General features: G+C 40.5%; 2 protein-coding genes across 3 annotated transcripts; both read right to left on the reverse strand.

Moving 5' to 3' along the window:
* Positions 1-79: 79 nt before the first annotated feature.
* LOC110505780 (E2F-associated phosphoprotein) lies at positions 80-11323 on the reverse strand. 2 transcript variants are annotated; one of them, XM_021585214.3, is made up of 6 exons: positions 10989-11323; positions 10435-10622; positions 10137-10241; positions 9816-9933; positions 792-917; positions 80-698 (listed from the first exon to the last, which is right to left on the reverse strand). In XM_021585214.3, the coding sequence occupies exons 1-6, from the start codon at positions 11072-11074 to the stop codon at positions 410-412; spliced, it is 912 nt and encodes a 303-aa protein (XP_021440889.3). In that variant the 5' UTR covers positions 11075-11323; the 3' UTR covers positions 80-409. The 2 variants fall into 2 exon arrangements, with proteins under 2 accessions (XP_021440889.3, XP_021440891.3); XM_021585216.3 differs by having other exon boundaries at positions 10947-11207.
* Positions 11324-11425: 102 nt separating this feature from the next.
* LOC110505779 (sorting nexin-6) lies at positions 11426-19168 on the reverse strand. The gene is made up of 14 exons (XM_021585212.3): positions 19097-19168; positions 18891-18941; positions 17948-18052; positions 16016-16126; positions 15628-15749; positions 15275-15398; positions 14975-15070; positions 14591-14696; positions 13716-13791; positions 13577-13616; positions 13286-13372; positions 12908-13067; positions 12624-12709; positions 11426-12528 (listed from the first exon to the last, which is right to left on the reverse strand). The coding sequence occupies exons 1-14, from the start codon at positions 19100-19102 to the stop codon at positions 12475-12477; spliced, it is 1224 nt and encodes a 407-aa protein (XP_021440887.1). The 5' UTR covers positions 19103-19168; the 3' UTR covers positions 11426-12474.
* Positions 19169-24403: the final 5235 nt, after the last annotated feature.

Consider the following 24403-nt stretch of genomic DNA (forward strand, 5'->3'; position numbering starts at 1 on the left):
TCAAATGTATGTTTTGTTTTCTTATTATTTCTAGTAATACAATCAGAGGAAAGTTAAGTAAGAGAGTTTAACTACAAAATATTAAAAACATTTTATTTTGATATGTACTAATGACCAAATATCTATGGTAGCCAGGTCCAACTTCAGAAAAACAAAATAAGTAGATTTGTTGCACACACACACAAAAAAATATCAAGAAAAATACAATAAATACCATAGGGGTAAACTTAATATAACGTTGGAAGACAGTGGCTGTACAGCATACCTTTACAAAATACACACCGGTCTTATAACAGAAAAATATGTTGGCATGTGCCTTCAGGCAATTATAACACAAAAATATGTTGCCATGTACATTCAGGTAACAAATGTTTTAACAGAGATATCAAAGGTCACAGCAACAGTCATTTTAGCAGTGGCTGGCGAGGATGTTAAAAAAGTGGTAGACCTCGTCCTTATTGAGCACTGCCACCTCAGTGGAGCACTCTGTGCACTGGACAGGATGGTAGATCTCTCCACCCACCACCACTCCTGAATCTGTGGCTTCAATTGCCGTTGTTGGCTCTGGTTGACGCCCTTTCCTCTTTCTGTTCCTCAGATTGTTCTCGTTGAGTGTTTTGTACCGTAAAATCTCCTCTTTGTTTACTGTGCAGTTCATGACAAACATGGCTCTGTATTGGGTCCTGTATTTGTGATGCCTGTGGACAAAAAAAAAACTCAGACAAATTAAATGTTTCTTCTATTTCGACAATATTCACGGCCAAATTAATCTACAAGTCTTAATTTCTTACCTTTGGCAGTCGAGGCACAGCATGGTCATGCATGCTGGGCAGTTAAGGACAGCATCGCTGCTTGGAAGCCCCTGGGACTGCCCTCTTCTGTTCTGTGAAGATGGCAATCTTCTCTTTTCATTGTACCTGATCAAACAGGGGAACATAATTGACATCTGTGACCAAAACAAACCCTACTCATGAACTGAAAAGCACGTTCAAAGGAGATTCTCCAAGCATGCTTTCCTAATCTGGGTTCGGGAAACCGACCCTAAATATTTAGATTTTCTTTAAACCTTCACCTGGTTATTTTTTATTTTTATGTCACATGCACAAGTACAGTGAAATGACTCTCTTGCAAACTCAAAGCCCAATAATTCAATAAACCAAAAATGTTTTACTAGAAAAAAATAAAAGAAACACAAGAAATACACAATAAAGTAAGCAAGTATACTATATAGGGTTGCAAAGGGTTGGAATTTTTCCAGAAATGTCCCATGCTTAAATTCATCAAAAACAGTTAGCTTATAACAGTGAACCCTCTGCATGAACAGTGCATTCTTCCATCACGTGTGCAGTGCACTCTTCCATCACATGTACAGCTGATTCTCAAGATATTGCACACTAATGAGACGCTATTGAGCCCACACTACTACAATGTCTGAGCCAAGGACCACATCCTTTCTGGTAAATTTTGATTACAATACTGGACGGGGTAAATATATTTTATATGACATACATGATTTTTTGTTAACTAGTAAATAGTAGCCTACAGCAAAGTGTGTGTAAATCATTTCTAACTCGTTAACAATTTATGCTAGTTTGTTTTTGCTACCATGTGGGTTTTAGCTTGCTTGAGCCTGCTAACTGAGTATTATTAATTCACCCGTTTCCATACATGATTCATTTTAAAACATTTATCCAAAGGAGTTGTTTAATCTAACTGCTTAACTATTTATCTGTACATGGAACTGTATTTGTTTTTAAAAAACTAATTTATTTCTAATCTTTACTAATGTAGAAGGAAAAGCTGTGTACATTTGCAACTACTGTGCCAAATCATATGTGAAGAATGCAACAAAGATGCAGAATCATCTGGCCAAGTGCAAAAAGTTCACTCAGCGCTCACAACAAGCAACCTCGGACAAAAGTCCCTCTACTTCTATTCGAGGTGAAAATGATTAATCAGACACCTTATCAATAGCAACAGCTCATGGTCCTCCTGGAATCAGAAGATTTTATTACTCAATGGAGGAACATAGAGAAATGCTGATGAATGTCTTGCATACAAAGCTCGGGCAACTGCTTCACCTCCGATGCTCACAGGCAATTTGTATTGGAAAAGATTTCTGAATGTTCTTCGCCCAGCATACACCCCTCCAACCAGACATGCTTTATCTACTCATTTGCTGGACGCAGACTTCAACAGAGTTCAAGTGAAGGTCAAGCACATCATAGAGAAAGCAGACATCTCTGATGGGTGGTCGAATGTTCGTGGGCAAGGAATAATTAACTATATCATCTCCACCCCTCAACCAGTATTCTACAAGAGCACAGACACAAGGGACAACAGACACACGGGCCCTACATTGCAGATGAGCTGAAGGCAGTCATCAATGGCCTTGGACCACAGAAGGTACTGGTGACAGACAATGCTGTGAACATGTAGGCTGCTTGGTCTAAAGAGGAGGAGTCCTACCCTCACATCACCCCCATTGGCTGTGCTGCTCATGCTTTGAATCTGCTCCTCAAGGACATCATGGATACACTCTACAAGTGAGCCAAGGAAATGGTTGGGTATGTGAAGGGTCATCAAGTTATAGCAGCAATCTACCTCACCAAGCAAAGTGAGAAGAATAAGAGCACCACATTGAAGCTGCCCAGCAACACCTGTTAAGGTGGTGTTGTCATCATGTTTGACAGTCTCCTGGAGGGGAAGGAGTCTCTCCAAGAAATGGCCATATCAGTCTGCCGATATGACCAGCCCCATAAAGAGGATCCTCCTGGATGATGTATTTTGGGAGAGAGTGGTAAGCAGCCTGAAACCTATAGCAGTAGCCATTGCACGGATTGAGGGTGACAATGCCATTGTCTGACTGATGAAGAAATCTGTACTGCCCTTCCCACTTCACTGTTGCTCCAAGCAGAGGAAACTGCAGTTCTGAAATGCATGAAAAAGCGAGAAGACTTCTGCCTGAAGCCCATACACGCCACAGCATCCTGTCTGGTACAGAGATCAACAAGGCCTATAGTGTCATCACTACCGTGTCTTGCCACCTTGGCCTGGATAAAGGCAAGGTTCTTGGCAGTCTGGCTAAGTGCACTTCCAAGCAAGGGCTTTGGGATGGAGATGCAATATGGCAGTCGTGCCAACATATCTCATCAGCCACCTGGTGGAAGGGACTTTGTGGATTCGAGGCTCTTTCCCCTGTTGCCTCCATCATCCTCCAAATCCCACAAACATCGGCCGCCTCAGAGCGCAACTGGTCCTTGTTTGGGAAGACACACACCAAAGCACGCAACAGGCTGACCAATACAAGGGTTGAAAAGTTGGTGACCACCCGGGCAAATTTGAGGCTTTTTAAGCCTGACAACGAGCCATCCTCAACAAGGTTGGAAGGTGACAGTGAAGATGAGGCCTCATGTGCAACCCTAACCCTAATACAGGAAATATATAGTATGCTCAGTTCCAATACCATATTTACATGTGCAGGGATACTGGAGTGATGGAGGTAAATATGTATAGGGGTAAGGTGACTAGGCAACAGGATATAAGATAAACAGAGTAGCAGCAGCTTGCATGTGCAGAGTCAGTATAAATGTGTGTTTTTTTTTTATTGTTTCTCTCCCACACCTTTATTTAACCAGGTAGGCTAGTTGAGAACAAGTTGTCATTTACAACTGCGACCTGGCCAAGATAAAGCAAAGCAGTGTGACAAACAACAACACAGAGTTAAACATGGAATAAAAAATATACAGTCAATAACACAATAGAAAAAGTCTGTATACAGTGTGTGCAAATGAGGTAAGGCAATAAATGGGCCATAATGGTGAAATAATTACAATTTAGCAATTAAACACTGGAGTGAAAGATGTGCAGAAGATGAATATGCAAGTACAGATACTGGGGTGCAAAGGAGCAAGATAAATAAAATAACAGTATGGGGGGATGAGGTAGTTGGATGGGCTTTTTACAGATGAGCTATGCACAGGTGCAATGATCTGTGAGCTGCTCTGACAGCTGGTGCCTAAAGTTAGTGAGGGAGATATGAGTCTCCAGCTTCACTGATTTTTGCAATTCGTTCCAGTCATTGGCTGCAGAGAACTTGAAGGAAAGACAGCCAAAGGAGGAATTGGCTTTGGGGGTGACGAATGAAATATACCTGCTGGAGCGCGTGCTACAGGTGGGTGCTGCTATGGTGACCAGTGAGCTGAGATAAGGCGGGGCTTTACCTAGCAAAGACTTAGATGACCTGTGGGTTTGTCAACGAATATGAAGCGAGGGCCAGCCAACTAGAGCATACGCAGTGGTGGGTAGTATATGGAGCTTTTGTGACAAAAAGGATGGAACTGTGACAGACTGCATCCAATTTGCTGAGTAGAGGCTATTTTGTAAATGACATCGCCAAAGTCGAGGATCGGCAGGATAGTCAGTTTACGATGGTATGTTTGGCAGCATGAGTGAAGGATGCTTTGTTGCGAAATAGGAAGCCAATACTAGATTTAATTTTAGATTGGAGATGCTTAATGTGAGTCTGGAAGGAGAGTTTACAGTCTAACCAAACACTTAGGTATTTGTAGTTGTCCACATATTCCTAGTCAGAACCGTCCAGAGTAGTGATGCTGAACGGGTGGGCAGCGATCGGTTAAAGAGCATGCATTTAGTTTTAACAGAATTTAAGAGCAGTTGGAGGCCACGGAAGGAGAGTTGTATGGCATTGAAGCTCATCTAGGGGTTAGTTAACAGTGTCCAAAGAAGGGCCAGAAGTATACAGAATGGTGTTGTCTGCGTAGAGGTAGATCAGAGAATCACCAGCAACAAGATACATCATTGATGTATACCAAGAAAAGAGTCGGCCCGAGAATTGAACCCCGTGGCACCCCCATAGAGACTGCCAGAGATCCGGACAACAGGCCCTCCGATTTGACACACTGAACTCTGTCTGAGAAGTAGTTGGTGAACCAGGCGAAGCAGTCATTTGAGAAACCAAGGCTGTTGAGTCTGCCGATAAGAATGTGGTGATTGACAGAGTCAAAAGCCTTTGCCAGGTCGATGAATACAGCTGCACAGTATTGTCTCTTATCGATGGCGGTTATGATTAGAGGTCGACCGATTATGATTTTTCAACGCCGATACCGATTATTGGAGGACAAAAAAACAAACAAAAAAAACGATACCGATTAATCGGCCGATTTTTAAAAAATGTATTTATAATAATGACAATTACAACAATACTGAATGAACACTTATTTGAACTTAATATAATACATCAATCAAAACAATTTAGCCTCAAATAGATAATGAAACATGTTCAATTTGGTTTAAATAATGCAAAAACAAAGTGTTGGAGAAGAAAGTAAAAGTACAATATGTGCCATGTAAGAAAGCTAACATTTAAGTTCCTTGCTCAGAACATGAGAACATATGAAAGCTGGTGGCTCCTTTAAACATGAGTCTTCAATATTCCCAGGTAAGAAGTTTTAGGTTGTAGTTAATATAGGAATTATAGGACTATTTCTCTCTATACCATTTGTATTTCATTAACCTTTGACAATTGGATGTTCTTATAGGCACTTTAGTATTGCCAGTGTAACAGTATAGCTTCCGTCCCACTCCTCACTCCTACCTGGGCTCGAACCAGGAACACAACGACAACAGCCACCCTCGAAGCAGCGTTACCCATCGCTCCACAAAAGCCGCGGCCCTTGCAGAGCAAGGGGAACAACCACTCCAAGTCTCAGAGCGAGTGACATTTGAAACGCTATTAGCGCGCACCCCGCTAACTAGCTAGCCATTTCATATCGGTTACACGAGCCTAATCTCGGGAGTTGATAGGCTTGAAGTTATAAACAGCTGCTGGCAAACGCACAAAAGTGCTGTTTGAATTAATGCTCACGAGCCTGCTGCTGCCTACCACCGCTCAGTCAGACTGCTCTATCAAATCATAGACTTAATTATAACATGATAACACACAGATATTATGTCATTAATATCTAAAAAACAAGACGTTTATTCTTTCAGTGAAATATGGAACCGTTCCGTACTTTATCTAACGGGTGGCATCCATAAGTCTAAATATTCCTGTTACATTGCACAACCTCTAGTTATGATATTGCTTAGGACCTTGAGCGTTGCTGAGGTGCACCCATGATCAGCTCGGAAACCAGATTGCATAGCGGACAAGGTACGGTGGGATTCTAAATGGTCGGTGATCTGTTGGTTAACTTGGCTTTCAAAGACTTTAGAAAGGCAGGGTAGGATAGATATAGGTCTGTAGCAGTTTGGGTCTAGAGTGTCTCCCCCTTAGAAGAGTGGAATGACCGCGGCAGCTTTCCAATCTTTGGGGAGCTCAGACGATACGAAAGAGGTTGAACAACAATTTCGGCTGATCATTTTTGAACGAGAGGGTCCAGATTGTCTAGCCCGGCTGATTTGTACGGGTCCAGATTTTGCAGCTCTTTCAGAATATCAGCTATCTGGATTTGGGTGAAGGAGAAATGGGGGAGGCTTGGGCAAGTTGCTGTGAGGGGTGCATGGCTGTTGACCGGGGTAGGGGTAGCCAGGTGGAAAGCATAGCCAGCCGTAGAAAAAGACATTGAAATGCTCAATTATCGTGGATTTATCTTTGGTGACAGTGTTTCCTAGCCTCAGTGCAGTGGGCAGTTGGGAGGAGGTGCTCTTATTCTCCATGGACTTTACAGTGTCCCAGAACTTTTTGGAGTTTGTGCTACAGGATGCACATTTCTGTTTGAAAAAGCTAGCCTTTTCTTTCTTAACTGCCTGTGTATATTGTTTCCTAACTTCCCTGAAAAGTTGCATATCGCGGGTGCTATTCAATGCTAATGCAGTACGCCACAGGATGTTTTTGTGCTGGTCAAGGGCAGTCAGTTCTGGAGTGAACCAAGGGCTATATCTGTTCCTGGTTAAAAAAAACTGGAATGGGGCATGCTTATTTAAGATGGTAAGGAAAGAACATTTAAAGAATAACCAGGCATCCTCTACTGACAGAATGAGGTCAATATCCTTCCAGGATACCCGGGTCGATTAGAAAGAACTGCTCGCTGAAGTGTTTTAGGGAGCGTTTGACAGTGATGAGGGGTGGTCGTTTGACCGCAGACCCATTACGGACGCAGGCAATGAGGCAGTGATCGCTGAGATCCTGGTTGAAGACAGAAGAAGTGTATTTGGAGGGCAGGTTGGTTAGGATGATATCTATGAGGGTGCCCGTGTTAACAGATTTGGGGTTGTACCTGGTAGGTTCATTGATAATTTGTGTGAGATTGAGGGCATCAAGCTTAGACTGTAGGATGGCCGGGGTGTTAAGCATGTCCCAGTTTAGGTCACCTAACAGCACAACCTCTGAAGATAGATGGGGGGAAATCAATTCACATATGGTGTCCAGGGCACAGCTGTGGGCAGAAGGTGGTCTATAGCAAGCGGCAATGGTGAGAGACTTGTTTCTGGAAAGGTGGATTTTTAAAAGTAGAAGCTTGAATTGTTTGGGCACAGACCAGGATAGTAAGACAGAACTCTGCAGGCTAACTCCGCCCCCTTTGGCAGTTTTATATTGTCGGAAAATGTTATAGTTAGGGATGGAAATTTCAGGGTTTTTGGTGGCCTTCCTAAGCCAGGATTCAGACATGGCTAGGACATCCAGGTTGGCTGAGTGTGCCAAAGCAGTGAATGTTAACGTGCATAAAACCAAGGTTTTGACGGTTACAGAAGTAAAAAAATGAGAGCGCCTCGGGAATGGGAGTGGAGCTAGGCACTGCAGGGCCTGAATTAACCTCTACATCACCAGAGGAACAAAGGAGGAGTAGGATAAGGGTACGGCTAACGGCTATAAGAACTGGTCGTCTAGTACGTTCGGAACAGAGAGTAAAAGGAGCAGGTTTCAGGGTACGGTAGAATAGATTCAAGGCATAATGTACAGACAAAGGTGTGAGTGAGGATATGATGGAGTGAGTGTTTGTTGGACTGTGTGTGTGTGTAGGGCCCTGTGAGTGTGCAGAGACAGTGCCAATACTGAAATATAGATACAAGGTAAACTCGGTCCGTGTAGATATTTTGTTAGCTATTTATCAGTCGTATTGCTTGGGGATAGAAGCTGGTCAAGAGCCTGTTGGTGTCAGACTTGATGCACTGGTACCTCTTACATAGCAAAACACTTTTGTAACAGTTTGTTTTATGTGGATACAGTGCCTTGCGAAAGTATTCGGCCCCCTTGAACTTTGCAACCTTTTGCCACATTTCAGGCTTCAAACATAAAGATATAAAACTGTATTTTTTTGTGAAGAATCAACAACAAGTGGGATACAATCATGAAGTGGAACGACATTTATTGGATATTTCAAACTTTTTTAACAAATCAAAAACTGAAAAATTGGGCGTGCAAAATTATTCAGCCCCCTTAAGTTAATATTTTGTAGCGCCACCTTTTGCTGCGATTACAGCTGTAAGTCGCTTGGGGTATGTCTCTATCAGTTTTGCACATCGAGAGACTGACATTTTTTCCCATTCCTCCTTGCAAAACAGCTCGAGCTCAGTGAGGTTGAATGGAGAGCATTTGTGAACAGCAGTTTTCAGTTCTTTCCACAGATTCTCGATTTGATTCAGGTCTGGACTTTGACTTGGCCATTCTAACAACTGGATATGTTTATTTTTGAACCATTCCATTGTAGATTTTGCTTTATGTTTTGGATCATTGTCTTGTTGGAAGACAAATCTCCGTCCCAGTCTCAGGTCTTTTGCAGACTCCATCAGGTTTTCTTCCAGAATGGTCCTGTATTTGGCTCCATCCATCTTCCCATCAATTTTAACCATCTTCCCTGTCCCTGCTGAAGAAAAGCAGGCCCAAACCATGATGCTGCCACCACCATGTTTGACAGTGGGGATGGTGTGTTCAGTTGTGTTGCTTTTACGCCAAACATAACGTTTTGCATTGTTGCCCAAAAGTTCAATTTTGGTTTCATCTGACCAGAGCACCTTCTTCCACATGTTTGGTGTGTCTCCCAGGTGGCTTGTGGCAAACTTTAAACGACACTTTTTATGGATCTCTTTAAGAAATGGCTTTCTTCTTGCCACTCTTCCATAAAGGCCAGATTTGTGCAATACACGACTGATTGTTGTCCTATGGACAGAGTCTCCCACCTAAACTGTAGATCTCTGCAGTTCATCCAGAGTGATCATGGGCCTCTTGGCTGCATCTCTGATCAGTCTTCTCCTTGTATGAGCTGAAAGTTTAGAGGGACGGCCAGCTCTTGGTAGATTTGCAGTGGTCTGACTTCCATTTCAATATTATCGCTTGCACAGTGCTCCTTGGGATGTTTAAAGCTTGGGAAATCTTTTTGTATCCAAATCCGGCTTTAAACGTCTTCACAACAGTATCTCGGACCTGCCTGGTGTGTTCCTTGTTCTTCATGATGCTCTCTGCGCTTTTAACGGACCTCTGAGACTATCACAGTGCAGGTGCATTTATACGGAGACTTGATTACACACAGGTGGATTGTATTTATCATCATTAGTCATTTAGGTCAACATTGGATCATTCAGAGATCCTCACTGAACTTCTGGAGAGAGTTTGCTGCACTGAAAGTAAAGGGGCTGAATAATTTTGCACGCCCAATTTTTCAGTTTTTGATTTGTTAAAAAAGTTTGAAATATCCAATAAATGTCATTCCACTTCATGATTGTGTCCCACTTGTTGTTGATTCTTCACAAAAAAATACAGTTTTATATCTTTATGTTTGAAGCCTGAAATGTGGCAAAAGGTCACAAAGTGCAAGGGGGCCGAATACTTTCGCAAGGCACTGTACATTGCTTACCTCTTCCTCTTGGTGTCCACCCATGCCTGATCCCGGTCATCCTCATCAGGGTCGTACAGTAGTTCATCGTTGGTGGGGATGGATCGCTGTTTCCTGCATCTCTTACCCAACGAACTACCTGCAGAAGAGGATCAAATTATTGTTTTTTATTGCAGTATCTGTACAACACAATAAGACTGTCGTGAACTTAAAAACATGCTGGATGGAGAATCTCCATTGAAATTGCTTTTTAGTCCAGGGCTAAGCTTAATCTGCGTCCAGGAAACCGTCCCTCGGTGTCACAGAGCTTGGTTTACCAATGAATCCGAGCTACACACTTACTTGGAGCCGTTTCCTCCTCTTCTGAATCGGAGTCAAAATAAACATTGTCATAAAGCTCTGGCAACCCAGGTGTTGAAGCATTATCACTGGTACCCGAAGTCTCCCCTGGGATGGACAGATGGACACTCATCAATGAGTACAGCGGTACAATGTTATTGAGATAAAATGGCCAACAAATTCAGTAAATGCAGCTGAAGTGTTATTACTATTCATAACAGAACGCTGTGCATAGGTAGGCATACTAATTGGACAAGTATCCCCCACAAAAATAACAAATAATGCTAGAAGGAAATTCCACCTGCTGATGCTGTAAGGGGCAACCATTTGCACTCCATAGTTTTAATGGTGGTGCAGAGCTCTGCCTCCATCTCTTTCTCAAACTCATCCCCACTGGAGGACTCACTCTCCCCAGTGAGGTATTCTCGGATGAGTTTCTTCTTCTGATCCGGGGTCCCGTTCAAGAGCACTTCCAGCTCATCCTCAGAGCTGGAAATACAGCAATAACATAGGGATGTCTTGATGATGTACAGTTTTAAATTGGTCATATCCTGTTTGAACAACACTCACAACTTTTGCGCCCCAACAATAAAGTACTTATGGAGGACTGAGATCATTGATTTCAATTGGCACTTTTTGAAATGGAATTGACCCCAACCCTGCATCACAGATTTGTCCAAGTAGTCTTACATTTTAAGGGCCTAAAAGCAAATCAAGGTAACATAATGTTAACACAATACCCAAACCATTAACATTGACACGTTAGCCTACTAGTAGCATCACTAGCGACCATGCTTGCATTGAACCACCCACCAGCTTACGTTAAGTCTCCTAGCCATCTAGCCAAATGCTTACGCCAAAACATGTAACCTGTCTTCAGCTCTTTCTTCATCACTTGGCTCCTCTATCTCATATGAATCATCCTCTACGTGTCTGTTCATTTGGTATTTTGAGAATTCTAACAATCTAACCAACGAAAACGGTTAAAGAGGTAGCTAAAGATAAACAGAGGAAACTTTTTGAGACGCACGCCAGAATCTTGTAGCTAACTTCTTGATTACTTCCGGTTTGCGCTTTTCAAAGTTAAAGTTTGGTGTGTGAGATAGTGAGATTCATCAGTAGAAACGAAATTGTTGAAGTAGCGGACAGTTTTCAATTAATTCGTGTAATGTCTGTTTCTTCCTTGTAATGACTGGAGTAAAAGGGAATTGCTCAAACACCCCCTTCTATTTATGAAATGCCCCCCTAATACACTACACACTTCCAGGGTGAAAGAAGCCTATTACAAGCGGTTTGAAAAGTGGCCATCTTTTTTTTATTCAACCTTAATATGAACAGTTGATACCGAGTTTAATATGATATTGAAGGACATTTTCCATTGGCTTCCCCTGGCTTTTCTTCCATGTTTCTCAGGGTCATAAACGCTACAGAACTGAAAGGATTACAACTAGACAGATAAACAGAGTCTACTCAAAACATTGGATGGAATTATGTTCACAAGGGTTCTAAGGTAAATAGTATCATTTATTACTATTTTCATTTTTTTTAATCATAATTATCAGTATTACTGTTTGTTTCAGCATTTCTCCATCTACATAAATGGAAGCTTTGGTCACAGAGTGAAAAAAACATTCATATACAGAGCACTTTAAAGAAATCTGGGGAAAAACAAAAACAACCTTATCCATTAATGGTCTTTTTTTTCTTCTTTTTTTTTCTTTCTTTTTTACAATACTTGATAGGATTAATCTACATTAAGGCAAACATATTGAAGCATTACTTGTCTGGAATGAAAAATAACAGGATTTGTATAAAATAACAAAACAAAAGTATTAGTAAAGATCGTTTTGATCATTAGCAGTACAGTAAGAACTAATACAACATTTACAAGGCTTTTAGTGACAATACATTTTAATAATAGTAACAATCAGCTCATCTTGAACAAAGTAACTGAGCAGCATCACAGAAAAGTTTTACTGAAACTATTGCCCTCAACGATTACTCTAAGTAAAATAATAACAAATAATAAATCTGGACAGACATGATATAGATTGGGAGAAGATTCCCATCGAGAACGATGATTGTTAACAATTAAAAAGTTTACGTGATTAAACAAAGTTATAGATTCATGTGCTGTGTGGATTTTGCAGGTATTCCACACTGGCTTCCTCACGCTTTTAGTGTGGGTTGTGGAGGGAGTTTGGTGTCTCTGGTAGTAGTGATGACTACGAACAGGCATCCTGAAAACAAACTGACCCCAGATATACTCTTTCTTCCATCTTCACAGTGAAGATCAGGCCAAAGCGGGGAAAGCCCTGTACAGTGAACCTTCAGCAAAGACCTAAGTGTCTCCTTTGAGGACTCCGAGACAGCTTTGCAATAATTGTAAATTACCCTGTGGAGAAAGAGAGAAAGAGGTTCAGCCTTTTACTAAGCACAGGCACCAGTTTAGGCTGTCTTAATAGACAACCATGTGTAATGCAAAATGACCTTAGCATGTTTGAGTTCCAGTTCAGCAAGTTCCACCAAGTTCTTTCTGAAGGCTGCTACTCGTCTTGTCTTGAAGTCTATGAGCTCTGTACTCCGGAATAAAGAGAACGTTATCAGATTAACTTCTCTACATCCATGAATCTGGTTTAGCTTCTCTTATATGCAAAACCTGGGACTCTGATTTAATTTTCAACAGGGAGGAATCATTTTTGGAAAAGTATTAAATGTATTGTTAATACTCTTAAACAAGTATAAAAACATATAAATGCGAGTGGATAAAGTACCTTGCTTTGCAGACTCTGAGATTTTCTCAAACTTCTGACAGCACACTTGCTGGCTGGTCTCTGCCTGAAGCACATCTTTGTTCTTTGCCCTGGCTCTGTCCAGAGCTTTGTTTGCGTTCTCGTAATCAACCAGGGCCCTCCCTCGTCTGTACAACAGATCCTTAAGAAAGAAACAGCAGATTCCATTTTGCACATTAATAATAATAAACACCACACTGTCTGATGGAAAATCCATCAATACCAACAAATGCAAACATATGGAGATTGAGGAGACGTTTCTTCAGGAAATGCGCAGATACTACCTCTGATAACAGACCAGCGTATCTGATCATAATTGTTTGATGATTAAAAAAAGCAGGGTCAAGTTAGATATTGTACCTTAGCAGCTTGCGACTCCCTGAGGTAATACTTCAGTAAGTCTGCAAGTTTCAGGTCCTCATCCGCAGCCACTCGAGCTTCTATTTTCTGTAGAGGAAGGACACCAACAGAAATGTGAGACTTCAGACAAAACTAATTTTGTCATTGATGCGAATCTGCATTGCAGCTGATAGATGAAGCTACTTGACATGTAGTGAATATAGGCCTAGTTATTAACTTCAGTGAACATTGCTAGTACACAACAATTGTGTGATACATAGAATCAAAAGACCAGGCAAAAAAAAAACATACCCGTGTTTTCTCAAACAGTTCAGAGACTTTCAAGAAAAATCTGGAAAACAGTGGGTTGCATTTGAGTTACAGTTGGATCAAAGCTTTTTGGCAGCAAACAATATATGGGGAGAAAAGGACAAATAATTTAGTCCCATACTTGCACACATCTGTGGAGTCCTGGGTTCCTAAAGTGTACAGTGTGGAGGCAATTCTATTGATATCATCTGCAGCACCTGCAACATAAGAACACAACTTTAGATTACATAACACCCTAAACCCCCGTACTCAAACACAGACGGTCTGTCAATCATGTACAAAATGCATTAAACAAAATGCAAGCATAAATCTTTTAGAAAATAATATCTGCAGCTGGACATGATCAAATTCACAGTGAGTCACTTTTCTAATATAGTATCACGTTTTAATGTTGTGGAAATGAAGTATATTACAATACATAAAAGTTCTTACCGGACTTTAAGACATGACAGATGTACTGTCTGATCCATGGGAATGACAGACGACTATATATTTATGAGTGAAATTTTATCCTGAAGCTTTGCCAAACTTTTCATTCGCGAAACTAAAGACATGACTCTTACCTGTTAGGATATATACAAGATATTGTCCTCATCATTTAAATATATATATATATTTTTTTACAAATGGAACATGACAAAGTTTCGAAATGAGTCGGCTGTCATCCCCAATACTTTAAGACTGACTGACCCAACTACAAATAAACATACAACTTACCCATTTCCATATTTGTCAGCAAATTAATATAAAACAAAAAAATAGACGTAAAATACAATGTACAGCACATGGACAAACAGACAGGCTGGTTTCCACAAACATTAAAACATAATACCAAAGTGACTCAGTCCCACTCACAGTTCACCAAAAAAAAATGCATTTCAACACTTCCAATTGGAATTACTCAAATCAATCTCATTCTCAGTAACTGATTCAAATCCATGTATATAGCAAAAAGCTTACCTAGCACGTGGAGATTATGCGACAGAGGAGACTTACTTTTGTGAGACCTGATCATTCTATCAGATTTGGCGGAGGCATCTTTGACACGATTATGGTACTCTAAAAGGAATGTCTTCTCATGCTCAAAGAAATCATCTACATCCTGAAATCCAAAAGACAATCACATCAAACTTTATACAAGTAATAACTGTTAGAAATAATACAAATCGGAAGAAATGCATTTGTCAAATTTGTTTACACAAATGTGAGCGCCATTCATGATGTGAACAATGTTTTTTAAACATTGTTTAAGTAGTGAAATGCTTATGTTGTGCCTTATAATATACAACTCAAAGCAAGTTCAATACCCATTTGCTTGGCTGAATGGATTTACATAGAAGAGTGGACGAATGGTTTACATAGAAAAGCGAACCAACTCACCTTCACCCCTGCCACTAACACACCGTCTGCAGACTTCACCACATTCTTGAAGAAATCTTCCATCTTCTCCCTCTTGTTTTTGCCTCGTACACTTAGCTAAGAACAAAAGGTAAGGACAAAATGACAATGATAAAACTAAGACATGGTAAGGGAATGACATATTCTAATGTTTCCAGGCACATCCAACTAACCTTTTGAGTTATCTAAAGTTCATGAAAACGAGAGAGAGCTTGTCTAAGAACATCTCCACAGCAACAATCGTCTCCAAAATCCTAACTTGGTCATTATGACCCGACTTACATCTTGGTTGTACTCTAAAAACACATGGAAGTTCAAGTCTTTCCTCAAAACAGGATGCGCAGCCACACGGCAAAGAAACACTTCATGCATCGCCACTGTCTTCTTGAAGATAGCCAAGTATTCGCTGAAACACACAGACATAGCCTAGATATTACCAATAGTATTCATAACACCAAATTATCCCAACCAAACCACTGTACTGAAACACAAAAACAATGTCAGAGCAACATGGGTCATGTTCAGTTTGAACAAAATTGAAGAAAACACTAAAACATTGTAGTACTATCTGAACTTGTCAAATAAGAAACACAATGTGCCCTAATGAACCCGTCCATGAACTCTAAATCACTCACGCTTCAAGTTCCTGTTTCATTTTGGTGAACTCTTCCTTGGTCATGGAACCTTCACCTTCCCCTAGTTTCTGTAACTTCTCTCTGGAGGCATCAAAGTCAGGTCTTGGAGGGGCTGGGGGAATCTATGGGGAATCAACACTTGAATCAGTACAGTGTTTGAAATTGAACATCTTGCTAAGTTCATTACTGCATGGAACCAAGGAGTTTGAATAAGAAAGGGGATTGACAATTCATAATTACATTGTTTTACAAAACACTAAGTTTATGTACTTATCCTGAAAGCCAAAACATCCCAAAATGGCACCCTATTCCCTATATAGTGCACTACTTTATAGGGTGCCATTTGGGACTCAACCACAGAGTATATCTGATGGGGCTCAGTACTTACAATGTAGCCAGCATACTCCTCATTTTCCACAAAGGAGTCATGAAGCCAGATGAACTCCTCATGCTGCCGCACCACTGAAAACTCATTCTGCTTGAAGTTAGGAAGAGTGCTCTGGGAAACAAAACAGTAGAAATCAGATGTCACTAACATTTTTTTAGTTTTTTTGTGCACTGAGCAAATTTCAGGTCTGCTGAGCACAAACTTGACCGTTGTGAAAATTCTGTGCAATTTCCGGCACGCGTTTACTGTGAACAGAGGGTGTACCTGCTTTAAGTAACAGTTTTACTGTGAACAGAGGGTGTACCCGCTTTAAGTAACAGTATTAACAGTGGCCAAGTAGGCTACTGTGGCTATTTGATCATAATATAGGCCTACCAGAGTGGCCTACCATCAAAGACAATGGAGAAAAACACATCCCATAACATTTTAACATGGAAATAGCTGTTCTCTCATTCAGCCTATAGTAGCAGCCAATGTGTGGTCTACAATGCCTACAGTCCATGAGACTCTGAAAAAAAAACACAAAAAAAAAAACATGCAGGGCTTGATATTAACCTATTTATCCACTTGTCCTTCAGACAAGGAGGTGACTGAAAATGTGTGATGCAAGAAACCACTTTACAAAATAATATTCATTATTATTCCCAGACAATTATTACAGAGAATCAGACAAAGTATAGTATGGACCTGAGCCGTGCCTGTCAATGCTCCTACTCCAATGCGCTCTACCTACAAGAAAATCTCTTGCAGTTAGTTTTGCAAACTAAATCTTGCATAGTTTGTTTTGTTTAGCTATATTACATTGAAAGTGGCTAATATTGCGTATATTCAATCATAGTTCCCACAGTAGAATGAAACGATGATAGTATTAACTGAAGGGGAAAACTGTAGAAAGTTGAATCTTGTGCTTCTCTGCACAGGCTCATATTTCTTCTGCGCAGCAGTCCAAGGGGAATTGGTCACTAGTGGAACAAATTCTACTGAAAATCATAGCCGAATAGAGTATGGCATATCTATGGCTCTTCCAAAAATATCTTTCTGCCAATTAGAATGTGCAGCTCAATAAAAGGGGAAAGCCAGACGATCTGGATCAGAATGATCTGAAGTGTCAAGGCAAAGGTTAACCCCCTTCAATCATGATTGAATTCCTTCCTTCACAAGAGTCCTTGCAACATGATCAAAGTTGCCGTAAAAACATAAACCCATGACATTATGAGGTTAGTGTAAGGTAATGACTACTGGAATTCTCTCTGCATTGAAAATGGAGTGGAATGTGATCATGCACAGATCTTAATTTGCATTCCATGACTTCAACAAAGCATATTTTGCATACACACTAGGATTCAGAAGACAAAATTAATGTGGCGATAACACAACTGCTGGGGAGGAACATATTTGCAAGTCATGTGACATCTGTCTCAATTCAGACAGCCAGAGAAACGCACATTATTGCCAAGATTTGTATAACTAAACCAAGAGACCACAGCCTGTCGTTTCTAATGGGAACAAGCGAGATCCTATTGGTGCGTTCCAGCATGCATCTGCATGTTTCCGTTAGGGAACGCCTACTCTTTGCAGTGTGTGTGTGAAATAACCCCATTCGCCATCGCACTCCTTCTAAACAACGCAATTTTTTAAACTTTTGCAACGGGTAAAGTCTACATAACTTGGTGCACTCTGTTCATAACAGATTCCAGTTTTGGGAACAGAAAACTGAATTGAGATCAAATGTTTCATCGATGAGAAAATTATCAAAATGTAGTCCAAAATCCATCTCGTTACATCTTCTCCCACTGTCGGCCAAGCGGATGCTTCACATTATACATCCAGTGAAATGTCTGTCTCATTGTTTTATCTGTGTTATTGCCATTTTATGTGCCAAGTGTCAGGGCAAACAGGAAGAAATATTGACAAATGGGCAAACTCTCTTACCTTAGTATGGACAGTAAACTTAACCTTGTCCCGCTCACTTAATGCATCAGAAATGTCCACTTGGAGTGTTGCATCAGTTTGGAGGTCAACATTGACTGCCCTAGGCTGTAAAATATTGTAATAGATATTGTATTTAGTGACAAGCCAATGACAAAAATCACCATTCCCCACAACTAAAGCTGGCTACATTCCACAGAAGAGATGATAGATATAGCAAGACTCTACTGTTTGCTTTTCCCCTTTTGGAGGAGAGGGATATACCAAAATACAAATGAGACAGTATGTGAATCTTTAAACGAATGTTGACAGTAGTCTTCCTCATTTGTTTGCCTACTAAGGTAAGTCATGTTGTTGTTATCCAATTATACTAGCAAGCTAGCACAATATTGCTCAGCATTCTGAATGAATGAACAGAATGGCAATCATGCAATGCCTGCTAGTTACATAGCTAATGCTCCAACAGGACACAACAATTACATAACGGCTAGTTAGCTCTGTCAAATGATGGCTGTGTACTTCCTAGCTTAGCTTGCAAACTAGCCAGCAAAACAATAGCAGAAAGCTAATACATGTGCATAGTTAGATGGGTGTGCTACTAGTTAGCAATGGCAATACACTTCTTATTTGAGAAGTTAAAATAAGGTTACGTATGTTCACAATTAACAAGAGGGCGCTACCTACTGGATTGTAACAGTTGCTGGCCAGCTAGGAAGTCAACTGACTTCTGATGTGGTCAAACTGACTACTGTAGCTAACTTAGCCTAACGTTAGCTATTCAACCAATTTGACGTCAGTTGTCACCTGTCTAACAGCTGATCAGATCATGCAATAAGTAATTACTGCAGAATACAAATAAAGCAAATAGCTAATCTAGTTAACTGTTACGACCAGAGACAAATAAGGTAAATATTTTTTTAAATCTAAGAAGAAGAAAAAAACTTACTCCTCTGTCCTCCTCCGAGAGGAAATCGGGACCATCGTCCAGCCCTTCTTGCTAGGTAACGTTAAACAGAAGACGACGGCACAAGACAACATGCGTTAGCCACATTACCGTAAGCATCGTTTACTGATGAATGTGTCTGTGTCAGATGACTGCACACATAAAACAATAAGGTTAGCTAGCTAGAGTAAATTGTGAATAACACCTACCATCATGGCTGCTGCGGGTGGAGTAGTGAGGAAGTCGTGTGACGTCACGTGACGAGGCCGCAGTGGGGATGATAAAACGTGGAGCTTTCAATCCAAACCTCCAAGTGGGGCCAAGAGTAGCCACTTGACTGGTACTAATAGGCCCTTACAAATATTTTCACTCTTACAATTTCATCCCACCACATTCACAAAACTATTTTAAAGGTTTAAACATTGATTAGGCAGGTCTATAGATAGATCCAACTGAGCAAAAGGTTTTCCATCATTCTTAGCATTTCATGACTTTTTCCCTAATTCATTTGTGGTTTTGTGTGTGTACGCGTGCATATGTGTGCAATAGCTACCATAGCTACATCAAAATCAATTAAACTAATATTTTGTAAGAATATAGTGGAATAGAATATCTTCTGGCTACTGATCTGCTTCTCTACCTAACACTTGGCAGAATATGTATTTTTAAATATGATGGTTATAAACGACAATCTGACAGTCCACAACAGCTGACCTCAAATTATATTAGTTCTGTTGTCTTTGTAATTGCATTAGCTGGGTGTGAAAGGGGGAAACAGAAGGAAAAAATATACTGGACAGCATTAAGCACAGGGGGTAAGAGGCGAGTCTACAACTTGTCTTGGAGGCACCGTTGTGGTATGAACTTTGTTCTGTGTGCTGACTACAATTTGTTGACATACATAAAGCTTTGGCATGTATATATTATAACAACCACTAGATGGCACAAAACTCACACGGTGATAAACAGTCCGCGAGTGTTGGTATGATGCCATGTTATTACCATGTAATAAACTTCATTAAATCTTTCCGTTTTCTTACCTTGAAAGTAATATCTTAAATATTTATTATATTAACTACAAAACATGTATTGTGTATTTCTGTGATTTGATGCAAGTATACAAAACACGCACAAACAATGTAATGGATCGCTTCAATTCTAGACGTGAGTGTAACTTTATCACAGCATCAACAAGGCTTGTTGTTGTTCTATTTTGCAATCCTTATAAATTGAGAAACATGTTTTGACATGGTGCAGAACTGTAACAACACCTTATTGCTTCATAACGATACATTGCCGTTTGATCCACACAACTAGATACTGTAGTATGTATGCCCTTTCATCATTACATCGCTGATGTTTTGTTTCACTTCTAGGTTTGACTACAGTCACCTCCAAAATGATTGGTAGCCTTGATAAAGATGAGCAAAAAACTGTATAAAATAAAAATTACAAATACTGAGCTACATTGTAGGCTAAAATAAATGTGGAAATTATATTACTTTACACTACTACAATTGCTTAGAGAAATATATTTTGTTTAACAAGTAATACAAAAGAATACAACAAATATTAGGTGTCAAAATTATTGGCACCCTTAAGATTGTTATAAATGAAATAAAACAAAATAAAATCTGCATTAACATTCTACATTCTTAAGTTCATCTGAGCTTAATGAACTGTATTGGGGCCTGCCATGATTTCCTACTTCTGTATGGAGGAATGAATCCCTCCCAATGTGTTCTCCAATCCCATAAAACATTGAAAAGGGCTCAGTGCTGTTATCCTAGCAAGGGAAGGGTGCACAAAGTATGACAAATCGGGTGGCAATAATTGTGACGCCTACACTACCGTTCAAAAGTTTGTGGTCACTTAGAAATGTCCTTGTTTTTGAAGGAAAAGCACATTTTTTGTCCATTAAAATAAAATCAGATTGATCAGAAATACAGTGTAGAGAGACATTGTTAATGTCACGACCTGACCTTAGTTATCTTTGTTTTCTTTATTATGTTGGTTAGGTCAGGGTGTGACGAGGGTGGTATGTGTGTTTTTAGCCTGTCTAGGGTTTTTTGTATATCTATGGGGTTTTGGTTTGTCTAGGGAAATGTAGGTCTATGGTGGCCTGAATTGGTTCCCAATCAGAGGCAGCTGTTTATCGTTGTCCCTGATTGGGGATCCTATTTAGGTTGCCATTTTCCATTTTGGTTTTTGTGGGTTATTGTCTATGTGTAGTTGCATGTCAGCACTCTTGTTTATTCCAGCTCCGCGCATTTGCCGGGCTAGAATGGGCATCCAGCCAGGACGTATTGAGACAGCTCTATGTTCTGGATGTCCAATGCGTCTCCACGGTCCAGTGTATCCTGTGCCTCCTCCCCGCACTCGCCCTGAGGTGCGTGTCACCAGCCCGGTACCACCAATACCGGCACCACGCATCAGGCCTCCAGTGCGCCTCCAGGGTCCAGTACGCCCTGTTCTTCCTCCCCGCACTCGCCCTGAGGTGCGTGTCACCAGCCCGGTACCACCAGAACCGGCACCACGCACCAGGCCTACAGTGCGCCTCGGCAGTCCAGAGCGTCCGGCGACAGTACCCAGTCCAGAGCGTTCGGCGACAGTACCCAGTCCAGACCTTCTGGCAACAGAAGCCTCCCCCTACCGATCCTCGACTTCGGCGATGTCATCTACAAAATAGCTTCCAATACTCTACTCAGCAAATTGGATGTAGTCTATCACAGTGCCATCCGTTTTGTTACCAAAGCGCCTTATACCACCCACCACTGCGACCTGTATGCTCTAGTCGGCTGGCCCTCGCTACATATTCGTCGCCAGACCCACTGACTCCAGGTCATCTATAAGTCTATGCTAGGTAAAGCTCCGCCTTATCTCAGCTCACTGGTCACGATAACAACACCCACCCGTAGCATGCGCTCCAGCAGGTATATCTCACTGATCAACACCTATCTTTGGTCGCCATTCCTTCCAGTTCTCTGCTGCCAGTGACTAGAACGAATTGCAAAAATCGATGAAGCTGGAGACTTACATTTCCCTCACTAACTTTAAACATCAGCTGTCTGAGCAGCTACCGCTCGCTGTAGCTGTAGATATTCCATCTGTAAATAGCCCACCCAATCTGCCTACCTCATCCCCATATTGTTTTTATTTACTTTGCTGCTCTTTTGCACACCAGTATCTCTACTTGCACATCATCATCTGCTCATCTATCACTCCAGTGTTAATCTGCTAAATTGTAATTACTTTGCTACTATGGCCTATTTATTGCCTTACCTCCTCATGCCATTTACACACACTGTATATAGACTTTCTTTCTTTTTTCTATTGTGTTATTGACTGTATGCTTGTTTAGTCCATGTGTAACTCTGTGTTGTTGTTTCTGTCACACTGCTTTGCTTTATCTTGGCCAGGTCACAGTTGTAAATGAGAACATGTTCTCAACTAGGTTACCTGGTTAAATAAAGGTGAAATATATATATATTTTTAAACTGAGCAAGAGGACAGAACACTAGTGTGTCTAGTTTGAGAAACAGACACCTCACAAGTCCTCAACTGGCAGCTTCATTAAATAGAACCCTCAAAACCCCCGTCTCAACGACAACAGTGAAGAGGCAACTCCAGGATGCTGGCTTTTTAGCTAGAGTTCCTCTGTCCAATTTTCGTATGGAATAGCCTTCATTTCACAGAAAACAAAAATAGACTAACGAGTTTCAGAAGAAAGTTCTTTGTTTCTGGCCATTTTGAGCCTGTAATCGAACCCACAAACACTGATGCTCCAGATACGGTTAGAGAGTGGTTAGAGCATTGGAATAGTAACCGAAAGGTTGCAAGTTTAAATCCCCAAGCTGACAAGGTACAAATCTGTCATCCTGCCCCTGAACAGGCAGTTAACCGACTGTTCCTAGGCCATCATTGAAAATAAGAATTTGTTCTTAACTGACTTGCCTAGTTAAATAAAAGTTATTATTATTTTTATTTTTTTATTTTTTTATAAATAAATACTCAACTCATCTAAAGAAGGCCAGTTTTATTGTTTCTTTAATCCGCATGACAGTTGTCAGCTGTGCTAACATAATTGCAAAAGAGTTTTCTAATGATCAATTAGCCTTTTAAAATTATAAACTTGGGTTAGCTAACATAACGTGCCATTGGAACACAGTAGTGATGGTTTCTGATAATGGGCCTCTGTATGCCTATGTAGATATCCCATTACAAATCAGCCATTTTCAGCTACAATAGTCATTTACAACATTAAGACAGGGAATTTTTACAAGGATTTAATGTCAAGAGTTGTTAAACTGAGTTTAAATGTATTTGGCTAAGGTGTATGTAAACTTCCGAATTCAACTGTACATATTTTAAACAAAGTGCTTTCATGACAACTCAGAAAATATGTCAGGACAAGTGAGCTGAAAATAAAAAAGTGGCCTCTCCTTGCTCTCAACAAAGATTGTCCATGCAAACAGGATGAGCACAGCCAGTCAGCACAGATTGTCATTCAGAATTATGATCATAGTTATATACATCATACACACTTAGTCACCTCCAACATTTTTGGCATCCTTGATATAGATGAGCAAAAAAGACTATAAAATAAATAATACAAATAATTAGCTATATTGTATGCAAAAAAAGGGGGAGAGTTATATTGTTTTATGCTAATACTTTTTCTCAGAGAAAGAGATTGTTTCAAAAGTAAAATTTTGTTTTCTCAAAAAGATACACTACCATTCAAAAGTTTGGGGTCTCTTAGAAATGTCCTTGTTTTTGAAAGAAAAGCACATTTTTTTGTCCATTAAAATAAAAATCAAAAAATAAAAGAAAATAACATCAAATTGATCAGAAATACAGTGTAGACATTGTTAAGTCAGTTAGGATCACCACTTTATTTTAAGAATGTGAAATGTCAGAATAATAGTAGAGATAATTATTTCTTTCAGCTTTTATTTCTTTCATCACATTCCCAGTGGGTCAGAAGTTTACATCCACTCAATTAGTATTTGGTAGCATCGCCTTTAAATTGCTTCAATTGGGTCAAATGTTTCAGGTAGCCTTCCACAAGATTCCCACCATAAGTTAGGTGAATTTTGGCCCATTCCTCCTGACAGAGCTAGTGTAACTGAGTCAGGTTTGTAGGCCTCCTTGCTCGCACATGCTTTTTCAGATCTGCCCACAAATGTTCTATAGGGTTGAGGTCAGGGCTTTGTGATGACCATTCCGATACCTTGACTTTGTTGTCCTTAGGCCATTTTGCCACAACTTTGGAAGTATGCTTGGGATCATTATCCATTTGGAAGACCCATGTGCGACCAAGCTTTATCTTCTAGACTGATGTCTTGATGTTGATTCAATATATCCACATAATTTTTCCTGCCTCATGATGCCATCTATTTTGTGAAGTGCACCAGTCCCTCCTGCAGCAAAGCACCCCCACAACATGATGCTGCCACCCCTGTGCTTCACGGTTGGGATGGTGTTCTTCGGCTTGCAAGCCTCCCCCTTTTTCC

Source organism: Oncorhynchus mykiss, chromosome 25 (genome assembly GCF_057628025.1).
Source record: "Oncorhynchus mykiss isolate SJ-2025 chromosome 25, ASM5762802v1, whole genome shotgun sequence".
NCBI classification, from domain to species: Eukaryota; Metazoa; Chordata; class Actinopteri; order Salmoniformes; family Salmonidae; genus Oncorhynchus; species Oncorhynchus mykiss.

What these genes read in the sequence shown, in the direction of transcription:
- LOC110505780 (XM_021585214.3), bottom strand. Translation starts at nt 11,074, where the DNA reads ATGAACAGACACGTAGAGGATGATTCATATGAGATAGAGGAGCCAAGT. An exon ending in GCCCCTTACAGCATCAGCAG is followed by an intron (nt 10,242 to 10,434) that starts GTGGAATTTCCT and finishes TGTCCATCCCAG; the next exon opens with GGGAGACTTCGGGTACCAGT. An exon ending in CTGTGCCTCGACTGCCAAAG is followed by an intron (nt 699 to 791) that starts GTAAGAAATTAA and finishes TTTTGTCCACAG; the next exon opens with GCATCACAAATACAGGACCC.
- LOC110505779 (XM_021585212.3), bottom strand. An exon ending in TCTCGGAGGAGGACAGAGGA is followed by an intron (nt 18,053 to 18,890) that starts GTAAGTTTTTTT and finishes AATATTTTACAG; the next exon opens with CCTAGGGCAGTCAATGTTGA. An exon ending in AACTGTTTGAGAAAACACGG is followed by an intron (nt 13,373 to 13,576) that starts GTATGTTTTTTT and finishes CTTCCTCTACAG; the next exon opens with AAAATAGAAGCTCGAGTGGC.